The sequence below is a fragment of the Oncorhynchus clarkii genome, chromosome 2, assembly GCF_045791955.1.
Source record: "Oncorhynchus clarkii lewisi isolate Uvic-CL-2024 chromosome 2, UVic_Ocla_1.0, whole genome shotgun sequence".
NCBI lineage: Eukaryota > Metazoa > Chordata > Actinopteri > Salmoniformes > Salmonidae > Oncorhynchus > Oncorhynchus clarkii.
This window is the reverse complement of record NC_092148.1, coordinates 83,032,900-83,046,458: the sequence shown is the minus strand read 5'-3', so window position 1 is coordinate 83,046,458 and position 13,559 is coordinate 83,032,900. Positions and strand designations below refer to the sequence as shown.

The 13,559-nt window shown below is 46.9% G+C and overlaps 1 protein-coding gene across 1 annotated transcript in view; it reads left to right on the top strand.

Annotated features, from left to right (window-relative positions):
* LOC139382863 (cystic fibrosis transmembrane conductance regulator-like) overlaps positions 1-13,559 on the top strand; it is a 75,655-nt gene that overhangs the window by 54,637 nt on the left and 7,459 nt on the right. Inside the window, exons 22-27 of the mRNA XM_071127107.1 lie at positions 2,373-2,600; positions 3,590-3,690; positions 5,688-5,912; positions 8,018-8,173; positions 9,619-9,708; positions 11,883-12,055. Coding sequence (XP_070983208.1) covers positions 2,373-2,600; positions 3,590-3,690; positions 5,688-5,912; positions 8,018-8,173; positions 9,619-9,708; positions 11,883-12,055 — 973 coding nt within the window. The remainder of the gene's footprint in view (positions 1-2,372; positions 2,601-3,589; positions 3,691-5,687; positions 5,913-8,017; positions 8,174-9,618; positions 9,709-11,882; positions 12,056-13,559) is intronic.

Below are 13,559 nucleotides of genomic sequence, written 5' to 3'. Positions count from 1 at the left end.
CTCCCTCCATTCCAACCTCTCTCCCTTCATTCCACCCTCTCTCCCTTCATTCCACCCTCTCTCCCCACATTCCACCCTCTCTCCCTCCATTCCAACCTCTCTCTCCATTCCACCCTCTCTCCCTCCATTCCACCCTATCTCCCTTCATTCCACCCTCTCTCCCTCCATTCCACCCTCTCTCCCTCCATTCCACCCTCTCTCCCTACATTCCACCCTCTCTCCCTCCATTCCACCCTCTCTCCCTTCATTCCACCCTCTCTCCCTCCATTCCACCCTCTCTCCCTCCATTCCACCCTCTCTCCCTTCATTCCACCCTCTCTCTCTCCATTCCACCCTCTCTCCCTTCATTCCACCCTCTCTCCCTTCATTCCACCCTCTCTCCCTCCATTCCACCCTCTCTCCCTCCATTCAAACCTCTCTCCCTTCATTTCACCCTCTCTCCCTCCATTCCACCCTCTCTCCCTCCATTCTACCCTCTCCCTCTATTACACTCTCTCTCCCTCCATTCCACCCTCTCTCCCTCCATTCCACCCTCTCCCTCTATTACACTCTCTCTCCCTCGATTCCACCCTCTCTCCCTCCATTCCACCCTCTCTCCCTCCATCCCACCCTACCTCCCCCCATTCCAACCTCTCTCCATCCATTCCACCCTCTCTCCCTTCATTCCACCCTCTCTCCCTCCATTCTAACCTCTCTCCCTCCAATCCAACCTCTCTCCCTCCATTCCAACCTCTCTCCCTCCATTCCAACCTCTCTCCCTCCATTCCACCCTCTCTCCCTCCATTCTAACCTGTCTCCCTCCATTCTAACCTCTCTCCCTTCATTCCACCCTCTCTCCCTCCATTCCACCCTCTCTCCCTTCATTCCACCCTCTCTCCCTCCATTCCAACCTCTCTCCCTCCATTCCACCCTCTCTCCCTCCATTATAACCTCTCTCCCTCCATTCTAACCTCTCTCCCTCAATTACACTCTCTCTCCCTCCATTCCAACCTCTCTCCCTTCATTCCACCCTCTCTCCCTCCATTCCAACCTCTCTCCCTCCATTCCACCCTCTTTCCCTCCATTCCACCCTCTCTCCCTCCATTATAACCTCTCTCCCTCCATTCCACCCTCTCTCCCTCCATTCCACCCTCTCTCCCTCCATTCCACCCTCTCTCCCTTCATTCCACCCTCTCTCCCTCCATTCTAACCTCTCTCCCTCCATTCCACCCTCTCTCCCTCCATTCCACCCTCTCTCCCTCCATTCCACCCTCTCTCCCTCCATTCAAACCTCTCTCCCTCCATTCCACCCTCTCTCCCTTCATTCCACTCTCTCTCCCTCCATTATAACCTCTCTCCCTCCATTCCACCCTCTCTCCCTCCATTCTAACCTCTCTCCCTCCATTACACTCTCTCTCCCTCCATTCCAACCTCTCTCCCTCCATTCCACCCTCTCTCCCTCCATTTGAACCTCTCTCCCTCCATTCCACCCTCTCTCCCTCCATCCCACCCTCTCTCCCTCCATTCCACCCTCTCTCCCTCCATTCCACCCTCTCTCCCTCCATTCCAACATCTCTCCCTTCATTCCACCCCCTCTCCTTCCATTCCAACATCTCTCCCTCCATTCCATCCTCTCTCCCGCCATTCCATCCTCTCTCCCTTCATTCCACCCTCTCTCCCTCCATTCTAACCTCTCTCCCTCCATTCTAACCTCTCTCCCTCCATTCCACCCTCTCTCCCTCCATTCCACCCTCTCTCTCTCCATTCCACCCTCTCTCCCTCCATTCCCCATCCATTCCACCCTCTTTCCCTCCATTCCACCCCCTCTCCCTTCATTCCAACCTCTCTCACTCCATTCTAACACCTCTCCCTCCATTACACTCTCTCTCTCTCCCTCCATTCCAACCTCTCTCCCTCCATTCCACCCTCTCTCCCTCCATTTCACCCTCTCTCCCTCCATTCTAACCTCTCTCCCTCCATTCCACCCTCTCTCCCTCCATCCCACCCTCTCTCCCTCCATTCCACCCTCTCTCCTTCCATTCCACCCTCTCTCCCTCCATTCTAACCTCTCTCCCTCCATTCCAACCTGTCTCCCTTCATTCCACCCCCTCTCCCTCCATTCCAACCTCTCTCCTTCCATTCCACCCTCTCTCCCTCCATTCTAACCTCTCTCCCTCCATCCCATCCTCTCTCCCTCCATCCCACCCTCTCTCCCTCCATCCCACCCTCTCTCCCTCCATTCCACCCTCTCTCCCTCCATACCTCCCTCTCCCTCCATTTTCTCTCTACTTGCCTCCCCTCTTTGTCTCTCTCCCTTTTTGCTCTAATTTTTTCTTGCTCTGCTCCCTCTCTTAATATCTCTCTTTCTCTTTCTGTCTTTCCCCTCGTCCCAGCCCGAAGCCCTATCTTCTCTCACCTCATCATCTCTCTAAAGGGTCTGTGGACCATCCGTGCGTTTGGACGTCAGTGCTACTTTGAGACGTTGTTCCACAAGGCCCTGAACACCCACACGGCCATATGGTTCCACTACCTCTCCACGTTGCGATGGTTCCTCTTCCGCTGTGACATCATCTTCGTCTTCTTCTTCAGCGCCGCAGCCTTCATCGCCGTGGGAACCAACCGTGAGTTATGGACGGACAGACAGACACACTTAATATTATTAGGCTATTTCCAATACAGCATTTAACTGAAAAGGAGAGGAGATATTACAGATGCCGACTGCGTTGCATATTTACTTTAGGCCTGAGTAAATTGTTCCTGCCTTCTCATGGACAACGTGGAAAAGATCTTTGTGTGACATAGAGAATCTCTCAATGGGCCACAGTGTTTATGTTGGTAGTGAATCTAGGGGTAATTTTACAGACCATTGAATACCTGTGTGTTTGTGTGTGTGTGTATAATAACAAGGGGTTGCAGTGACGTATGCTATGACGTGTGTGTGTGTGTGTGTGTGTGTGTGTGTGTGTGTGTGTGTGTGTGTGTGTGTGTGTGTGTGTGTGTGTGTGTGTGTGGACGTGTTTAACTATACTTGTGGGGACCAGAATAGTAAACGAACAAACATTTGACCAACTGGGGATATTTTGTTCATCCCCACAAGGTCAAATGCTATTTCTAGTAGGTTTAGGGTTAAGGTTAGAATTAGTGTTAGGGTTAGAATTAGTGTTAGGGTTAGAATTGTGTTAAGGGTTAGGAGCTAGGGTTAGTTTTAGGGTTAGGAGCTAGGGTTAGGTTTAGGGTTATGAGCTAGGGTTAGGTTTAGGGTTAGGAGCTAGGGTTAGGTTTAGGGTTAAGAGCTAGTTTTAGGTTTAGGGTTAAGAGCTAGGGCTAGTTTTAGGGTTAAGAGCTAGGGTAAGAAGCTAGGGTTAGGTTTAGGGTTAAGATTAGGTTTTGGGGTTAAGGTTAGGGTTAGGGTTATGGTTAGGGTAAGAGTATGGTTTAGGGTTAGGGCTTAGGGAAAATAGGATTGGGACGAAATTGTGTGTCCCCACAAGGTTAGCTGTACAAGACCGTGTATGTGTGTGTGTGTGTGTGTGTGTGTGTGTGTGTGTGTGTGTGTGTGTGTGCTGGCGCGTCAGTGTGCACAATAATGTGATGTGTGTGTGTTCCACAGAGGACAAGCCTGGGGAGATTGGCATCATCGTGGCCTTAGCCATGCTTATCCTTGGTACGTTCCAATGGGCTGTCATCACCAGCATCACTGTGGACGGACTGGTATGTAAACACACAGTTTTGATCAATCACGGTAGATAGACTTCTATTTGCATTCACATACCACATTACCAGTAGGCAGTTATCAGTTTCACACATATAAACACGCACAACACACTCACACAAATATGAATCTCATTAACCTTTTACACTCGTTTGAATTGGCCTATATGGATAGAGATACATTTAAATGTTTCTTACAGAAGAACCATTGTATAATTTGAAAGGGAACAGTTTGGAGATTATTATGGGAAAATGATTAGACCAAAGTTGAGGACACAACAGTTCACCTTACACAAGACTGAATCCAGGACTGAATCCTGTTGATTACATGTGCATTTTACATTTACTGCACTTTTTGACACATGAAAATAATCTATTTACATTCAGTCACATGATAAGAATATTCCTGGGGTTGGTGCAACATAAGACAACAAAATGACAAGAGTTTGAGAGAGAAAGCTAAATCTGTGTATCCGACCAATAATATTTAGTTTGATTTTATTTTGATTTGAGGACTAACTGGTGCACTTGTATGGCTCAAAGAAGGGTCTTCAGTTACAGGTGCTTTTATGAGCTCTCCTAGCTGTGCCGTTGAAGAGCTAGAGAAAGCACACTCGTAGTTGTTTTGTTTGGAACACAAAATGTGATGGCATCCTCGCCGTCACACAATTACTGTTGTTGTTTACGAAATCCCAGAATGGCCCTTTATAAATCGCAATCTGGGTCAGGTGGGCGTCATTTGAAAGCTTGTTCTATTGCCAACATGACTAGTTATAAAATAAGATCTTGCAGTGTGATCTTGCAGTGTTAGGGTTTCACACGGCAATTCAGAGAAACAGATCGTAATTCTAGTGCACATAGAAAGGGGTCAGGTGTGTATTCTGCTGCAAATTATCTTCACAATAGGCAAACATAGGCTCATTCTGTTCAGAACAACCCAGGGTATGACGCCATGTCATCTTGTAATTGTACATCAAACATAGTGATCATAAACGTTGTCACTGTATATGACATGAGTTTTATGATGTGAAGTGCACATTTGGACTCACGGGTGTTTGTCTAGCTTGTACGACATCAAATCAGTATTTATTATAATCCTCAACGTCTCATCTTTCAAAATACATGGTCCTCTTAATTTACAGCATTTCCCTCACTCAGGTAACAAAAACATTTTCTAAACTTTCCCAGTTAGTCAGAGGGATCAGGGAAACTTCTTGTCATGTGTGGTGCTCAAGTTCAGAACGGTGAAGCACAGAGACTGAGCTCTGATGTCATTTATAGCATGTTACTGTACAGCCACTACGTTCCCATTTAGATGCTTATCAGTGTCAAAATCTGCCGTTTTCATCCTGTATACGGGTACGAGTGTGAAAGGCTACTTTTACCTGAGTGGGATACTCCACTTGTCTTGTTTGTTGTTTGGTAAGGTGTCAAAATATAGAATAGTGTATATTCAGTTCACACACCCCAGTGTTGTTGTTGTGGACATGAGCTTTATTCAGGCTTAGGATTCTGAACGGGTTTATCACAGTCCAGGTCATTTTATTTATTCTCCTTGTTTTAGAAGATGAATCATTACTGCCAGACTGACTCATACTACCATACACTGATACTACTCACTAATGTGATAATAGACAGTATATAACTATTAATATTAATAGCACATTAACAAGTATGAGGGAGGTCACTACTCTAACATACCGTCACGGGTACAGTATTAGGTCACAAACTAACATTGACCCACTTACAGTATGAACTCACTTACTCCTTACACACACACACACACACACACACACACACACACACACACACACACACACACACACACACACACACACACACACACACACACACACACGTTTCACTCCCCCCCACACACGTTGCACACATTCCCACAGGTTTATACTCACTTATATAATCTCATGTCACACACATAATGTATACACACACACACCTACCCCTTCCTCACCTCTCTGTGGCCTCTTTTCCGTCTGCAGATGCGATCGGTAGATCGGGTCTTCAAGTTCATCGACTTGCCGCAGGAGGAGCCTAGACCCAGTGGTGGTGGTAAAGTCACAGACCTGGTCCTCGACAACCCCCACGCACAAGACTGCTGGCCCAACCAGGGCCACATGGATGTCCAGGGGCTGACTGTCAAGTATACAGAGGCCGGACGCTCTGTGCTGCAGAACCTGTCCTTCACCGTGGAAGCGGGCCAAAGTGTAGGTGGCGGAGATGGGGGCGGAAATGGAGTGGAGATGGAGTGGAGATGGAGTGGAGATGGAGTGGAGATGGGGTGGAGATTGGGGTGGAAATGGGGTGGAGATGGAGTGGAGATGGGGGTGGAGATGAGGGTGGAGATGGGGTGGAGATGGAGTGGAGATGGGGTGGAGATGGAGTGGAGATGGGGTGGAGATGGGGGTGGAAATGGGGTGGAGATGGAGTGGAGATGGGGGTGGAGATGAGGGTGGAGATGGGGTGGAGATGGAGTGGAGATGGGGGTGGAGATGAAGTGGAGATGGGGGTGGAGATGGGAGTGGAGATGAAGTGGAGATGGGTGAAGATGAGGGTGGAGATGGGGGTGGAGATGAAGTGGAGATGGGGGCGGAAATGGGTGTGGAGATAGGTGTGGAGATGGAGTGGAGATGGGGGTGGAGATGAAGTGGAGATGGGGTGGAGATGTTGTGGAGATGTTGTGGAGATGGGTGTGGAGATGGTGTGGAGATGGGGTGGAGATGGAGTGGAGATGGGGGCGGAAATGGGTGTGGAGATAGGGGTGGAGATGGAGTGGACATCGGGGTGAAGATGGGGGTGGAGATGAAGTGGGGGTGGAGATGGAGTGGAGATGGGGGTGGAGATGAAGTGGAGATGGGGTGGAGATGTTGTGGAGATGTGGGTGGAGATGAGGGTGGAGATGGAGATGGGGTGGAGATGGAGTGGAAATGGGGGTGGAGATGGAGTGGAGATGGTTGTGGAGATGGGGGTGGAGATGGAGTGGAGATGGTTGTGGAGATGGGGGTGGAGATGGAGTGGAGATGTTGTGGAGATGGGGGTGGAGATGAAGTGGAGATGAGGGTGGAGATGGAGTGGAGATGGGGTGGAGATGGGTGTGGAGATGTTGTGGAGATGGGGGTGGAGATGGAGATGGTTGTGGAGATGGGGGTGGGGATGGAGTGGAGATGGCGGTGGAGATGGAGTGGAGATGTTGTGTAGATGGGGGTGGAGATGGAGTGGAGATGGGGGTGGAGATGTTGTGGAGATGGAGTGGAGTGGAGATGGGGGTGGAGATGTGGTGGAGATGGAGTGGAGATGTTGTGGAGATGGAGGGGAGATGTTGTGGAGATGGGGGTGGTGATCTTGTGGAGATGGGGTGGAGATCTTGTGGAGATGAGATGGAGTGGAGATGTTGTGGAGATGGGGGTGGAGATGTTGTGGAGATGGGGGTGGAGATGGAGTGGAGATGGGGGTGGAGATGTTGTGGAGATGGGGGTGGAGATGTTGTGGAAATGGGGATGGGTGCAGGTGTGTGTGCATGTGTGAGGCTGATGCTCCCTCCCATATGTGGGGTCAACTCCCGCTCAGCCCAGTCAAAGCTCTTCTCTGTCCTGGCACTCCAATGGTGGAACATCAGGACAGCGAAGTCCCTGGCCATCTTCCGAAAATGTCACAAACCTTACGTCTTTAAAAAAAAAATAGACCTGCACTTCTTTTCAGACTAGCACTGACATTGCTGCTAACATTTTTATTGAGGGAAAATGTACTTGCTATAAGTGATAGGTGGTTGTTCTCACCTACCTATTTTAAGATGAATGCACTACATGTCACTCTGGATAATAGTGTCTGCTAAATTACTACAATGCAAATATAATGTAGTGGACGGCCTGATCTGCCCTCAGGTGAACCGACTGTAGATTCATTCCTATCCGTCTGTTAAGAGTCTTGAGAGGTAATTACAGAGAAAGAGCTCTCTGTAACGAGACCTGAGGGAGGCTTGCTCATTGGGCCTAGATTAGCCATTAGCACTTTAACCTAGCCATTAGCACTTTTGCTTAGCCATTAGCTAAAGCTTCCTGCTAATGGCCTAATTGCCTGAGGGAGAGTAGAGGGTTTCTAGTTTTCTACAGTTCACAGTGTAGTTTTATGTTGTATGCTACGTAGCGTATAGTATCAATGTTGTATCAAGATCTTTATTGAAAATGAGCAGGTTAATGGGAGAGACCTATAGGAAGACAATGGCTGCGTCTGGCTTGTGGAGATTTTGGGTACATATTCTGAATTAATTATGGTACATATTCTTATCTCAGTGTACGTTTGTTGCTGTCCATAGGTGGGTGTGTTGGGGAGGACGGGCTCAGGGAAGAGCACCTTGCTCTCTGCCCTGCTGCGCCTGGCCTCTACAGATGGAGAGATCTCCATTGACGGGGTCTCCTGGAACTCTGTCACACTACAGACATGGAGAAAAGCCTTCGGAGTGGTGCCACAGGTAAATATTTCCCCGCTTGGGGTTACAAACAGCTCCCCTCAAGGACCTGAAAACAGCTCAACTATTGTACCATCAATCCCTAGGGTTGTTATGGTGACAGTATTACCGCCCATCAGTCCCTAGGGTTGTTACAGTGACAGGATTACCGCCCATCAGTCCCTAGGGTTGTTACGGTAACAGTATTACCGCCCATCAGTCCCTAGGGTTGTTACGGTAACAGTATTACCGCCCATCAGTCCCTAGGGTTGTTACGGTAACAGTATTACCGCCATACCCGAGGTCACGACTCATGACCCGGTCAAATTCCACGTGACCGTCGAGACATGGTAACTAGGCCTACTCCAAAACTATGGTCTGTAAATGAATGGCACTGATTTCCGTTAGTAGCCTACCAAACTATTGTCCATTAAATCACTCTGACATTAATGCAAATGCAATCGACAATCAAATCAAACACTTCGTGTTTTAATTTTAATAATTGGAAGGACGAGGATAAAAGATGATGGGAGTTATAGGTCCCGTTCCCAAATGAACCTGGGGATTTCCCACCCGGACCCGATATGCATAAATAACATTTTAAAACATTCTGTGTTGTCGTGGATCTTGTTTCACGCTCAAAGCCAAACACAACGGCAGCCATTCGGAGGCATGTTGATGTGATTCAATGGTTGATAAGCTGAATCAGGTCAGTAACCTCTTGAGGTTGGAGAAGGTATCTCTCCAGGAACAGGGTTGGATAGCCCTGGCATACAGCGTTTGAGCTGTTGTGCACTGAGAGCCAGCTCCTTAAACAGCTGGTTGATGCATGGAATGAAATAAGTTTATAAGCCCAGTAATTGCACAACATTTCTAAACTGCATGTAATCACGTGTGAAAACAGAGTTTGGATGGCGTTTATTAAAAAGAGGAGGATCCCAGCTTTCTATTGCTTGGCCAAAATATTTATTTCTCAAGAGCTAATATTAAGCACAGCTTTACAAGCTTTTCAACCGAAACATCCTCAAGTAGCATGAAAATGAACCACAGGAAAAGTGTCCTCAAATGCATACTGATTACATGTATTTTTTCCCCTGCCCCTTGCAATGTACGACTGATAGCAGCCCATTCTAAATCTAATCTAATTTCACACATCAGTACTTTCAAGTACTGTTGATAACTCCATATTGGTCAACAAGTAGAGTGTGGCTACAAAGAACAACTCTCACACAGCTCACCCTGAAAAACAAAACAACTCACACAGCTCACCCTGAAAAACAAAACAACTCACACAGCTCACCCTGAAAAACAAAACAACTCACACAGCTCACCCTGAAAAACAAAACAACTCACACAGCTCACCCTGAAAAACAAAACAACTCACCCTGAAAAACAAAACAACTCACACAGCTCACCCTGAAAAACAAAACAACTCACACAGCTCCTCAATTTTCTCTTTTCTTTGACAGAAAATCTTCATCCTGACTGGAACATTCCGTATGAACCTGGATCCGCACGCTTGCCACAGTGACGAGGAACTGTGGCGGGTGGCTGAGGAGGTGAGACACTAAGTTAACATTAGTCACACTGGTGTCTGGTCCAACCCTAAACCAAGTTTTATGCCCACATCCTGACTCAACCCTAAACCTAGCCTCAACCATAACCCTAATCCAAACCCTAAACCTAGCCTCAACCATAACCCTAATCCAAACCCTAAACCTAGCCTCAACCATAACCCTAATCCTAGCTTCATGTCCACATCCCGGATGAACCCTAACCCTCAACCACAACCCTAATCCTAGCTTCATGTCCACATCCCAGATTAACCCTAACCCTCAACCACAACCTTAATCCTAGCTTCATGTCCACATCCCAGATTAACCCTAACCCTCAACCACAACCCTAATCCTAGCTTCATGTCCACACCCCGGTTTAACCCTAACCCTCAACCACAACACTAATCCTAGCTTCATGTCCACATCCCGGTTTAACCCTAACCCTCAACCACAACCCTAATCCTAGCTTCATGTCCACATCCCGGTTTAACCCTAACCCTCAACCACAACCCTAATCCTAGCTTCATGTCCACATCCCGGTTTAACCCTAACCCTCAACCACAACCCTAATCCTAGCTTCATGTCCACATCCCGGTTTAACCCTAACCCTATTCACAACCTTATTTTTGATATAAGGGAGGCTTTGTTAGCATTTACTACCCTTCCCTTGATGCACTTGATTTGGCCATATTAGCACTTATAACTTATAACTTACTATAAATTACAATACTTATTTATGTATTATTTATTTAAGTGTCTATAAATATATATATATATATATATATATATATAGAGAGGTTTGGATTCTGTGGTGGTCTCTTCTCCCACCAACAAGGCCTTATATTGGGCTATATTTACACAGCTCCTGAACATGTACAGTAATGAGCTTCATGCATTTGGTCCTACCCGTGGCTATAAAATGCCATCTAGTGGCCCTTTATAAACACTACAGAGCACTCTTTTGATTCTGGCAGAAGTTTGGAGCGTTCTGTGAGACCCCCAGCCATACACTCTTAACAGCTTGTAGAAGTGTTTTCTTTTAACTAGTGATTAATACAATCATTTGGTCAAGTCCCTATGTGCCTGTACACCCCTGTCCCTCTTGAGGGTAACAGACCTCAGTCCCATTACCTATCCCTCATCCTTAACCCTAGCTTCATGTTCACATCCCGGTTCAACCCTAACCCTAGCCTCAACCACAACCCTAACCCTAGTTTCACGTCAAGTCCCTATGTGCCTGTACACCCCTGTCCCTCTTGAGGGTAACAGACCTCAGTCCCCTTACCTATCCCTCATCCTTAACCCTAGCTTCATGTTCACATCCCGGTTCAACCCTAACCCTAGCCTCAACCACAACCCTAACCCTAGTTTCACGTCCACATCCCGGTTCAACCCTAACCCTAGCCTCAACCACAACCCTAACCCTAGTTTCACGTCCACATCCCGGTTCAACCCTAACCCTAGTTTCACATCCACATCCCGGTTCAACCCTAATCCTAGCTTCATGTCCACATCCCACACAGACAAACATCTCGTTTGTCTGTGTGTCTGTCTGTACACTGCAGAGAGGGACACTGATCCCCTTCCTTCCATACAGCAGTAACCTCATTCCAACATGCTATGCTGATGTTAAGGTGTTGCTGTGTACGTGTGTGTGGAGCGGGGCACTGACGAAGTCACCATAAACACACCATAGTGGTGGTTGTATAGCAAGCACAGCCAGGAGACTCACACGAGACTCCTTCTCTTGACTCTGACCATAGCTGATGTCATGTCTGATGTGGAGTTCAGGTTAGTACTATGTGTTTTGAAAGGTCCACCACCTTCATTTTTTGAAGGTTTGACGATCTATGATGTCATGTATAGGAGAGCAACATGACATCATAGATCGCCCAATGCACATACCGTATTTGTTTCAACTCCTTTAAAATGAAGGTGGTGGACCGTTCCAAACACATAGTATTAACCTGAACTCCACATCAGATGTAAATGACTCCACCCTCCATGTCACCTGATCTGTTCTGCCCTGCATATGTCCCTTGTAGGTTGTTTTTTTCAACAGGGGATACACATATACCACATATGAATCAATGAGTCGGTACATTTCATTGTTTGTTTGTTTGATTGATTGACTGACTGATTTTTCCTGTTTTCCTGTTGTCCTATGTGTCGTCCAGGTGGGTCTGAAGTCCGTGATAGAGCAGTTCCCAGACAAGCTGGACTTCCAGCTGGAGGACGGGGGTTATGTCCTGAGTAACGGACACAAGCAGCTCATGTGTTTGGCCCGCTCCATCCTCAGCAAGGCCCGCATACTGCTGCTGGACGAACCCAGCGCCTACCTCGACCCCATGTAAGGGAAGAGGGAGGGAGGGAGGATGAGGAGGAGGAGAGAGAGAGACGTGGGTGGTGTTGAGATGTGTGTGTGTTTGAGTGTCTCACTGCATATGGTGACAATTCCAGGACTTACCGTAACTGTCATTGGATGTGTGGGTACGTACATTATGTAACCACACGTACCGACACAGGTCTTTACGCTAAATGGGGCCTGTAATGAGTGAATTAGTGGTTGTTGATGATGCTGGTCAACTTCAAACCTGCTGCTTTCATCTTAACCTCAGCAGGAAGTGCACATTAGTGGGCTTACGGGAGGAGTTTGTAGGGTGAGACGGAGAAATGTGTACGTAAAGGGAGAAAGAGAGAATGTGTGTTTTTGAATTTTTTTATTTACATTTTTTATTTAACTAGGCAAGTCAGCAAAGAACAAAGAACAATTATTTACAATGACGACTTAGGAACAGTGGGTTAACTGCCTTGTTCAGGGGCAGAACGACAGATTTTCACCTTGTCAGTTCAGGGATTCCATCTAGCAACCTTTCGGTTATTGGCCCAACGCTCCAACCACTAGGCTACCTGCCACCCCGTTTATTTACACTATATATACACCCTTCAAAAGTTTGGGGTCACTTAGAAATGTCCTTGTTTTTGAAAGAAAAGCACATTTTTTGTCCATTAAAATAACATAAAATTGATCAGAAATACAGTGTGAACATTGTTAATGTTGTAAATGACTAGTGTAGATGGAAACGGCAGATTTTTTATGGAATGTCTACGTACAGAGGCCCATTATCAGCAACCATCACTCCTGTGTTCCAATGGCACGTTGTGTTAGCTAATCCAAGTTTATAATTTTAAAAGTCTAATTGATCATTAGAAAAGCTTTTTGCAATTGTGTTTGCACAGCTGAAAACTGTTGTCCTGATTAAAGAAGCAATAAAACTGACCTTTACACTAGTTGAGTATCTGGAGAATTAGCGTTTGTGGGTTTGATTACAGGCTCAAAATGTCCAGAAACAAATAATTTTCTTCTGAAACTCGGCAGTTTATTCTTTTTCCGATAAATGAAGGCCATTCAATGCGAGAAGTTGCTCAGAAACTGAAGATCTCATACAATGCTGTGTACTACTCCCTTCAAAGAACAGTGCAAACTGTCTCTACCCAGAATATAAAGAGGAGTGGGAGGCCCCTGTGCACAACTGAGCAAGATGACAAGTACATTAGTGTCTAGTTTGAGAAACAGACACCTCACAAGTCCTCAACTGGCAGCTTCATTAAATAGTACCTGCAAAACACCAGTCTCAATGTCAACAGACTCCTCTGTCCAGTGTCTGTGTTCTTTTGCCCATCTTAATCTTTTCTTGACCAGTCTGAGGTATGTTTTTTTTTTTGCAACTCTGCTAGAAGGCCACCATCCCGGAGTCGCCTTTTCACTGTTGATGTTGAGACTGGTGTTTTGCGGGTACTATTTAATGAAGCTGCCATTTGAGGATTTGTGAGGTGTCTGTTTCTCAAACTAG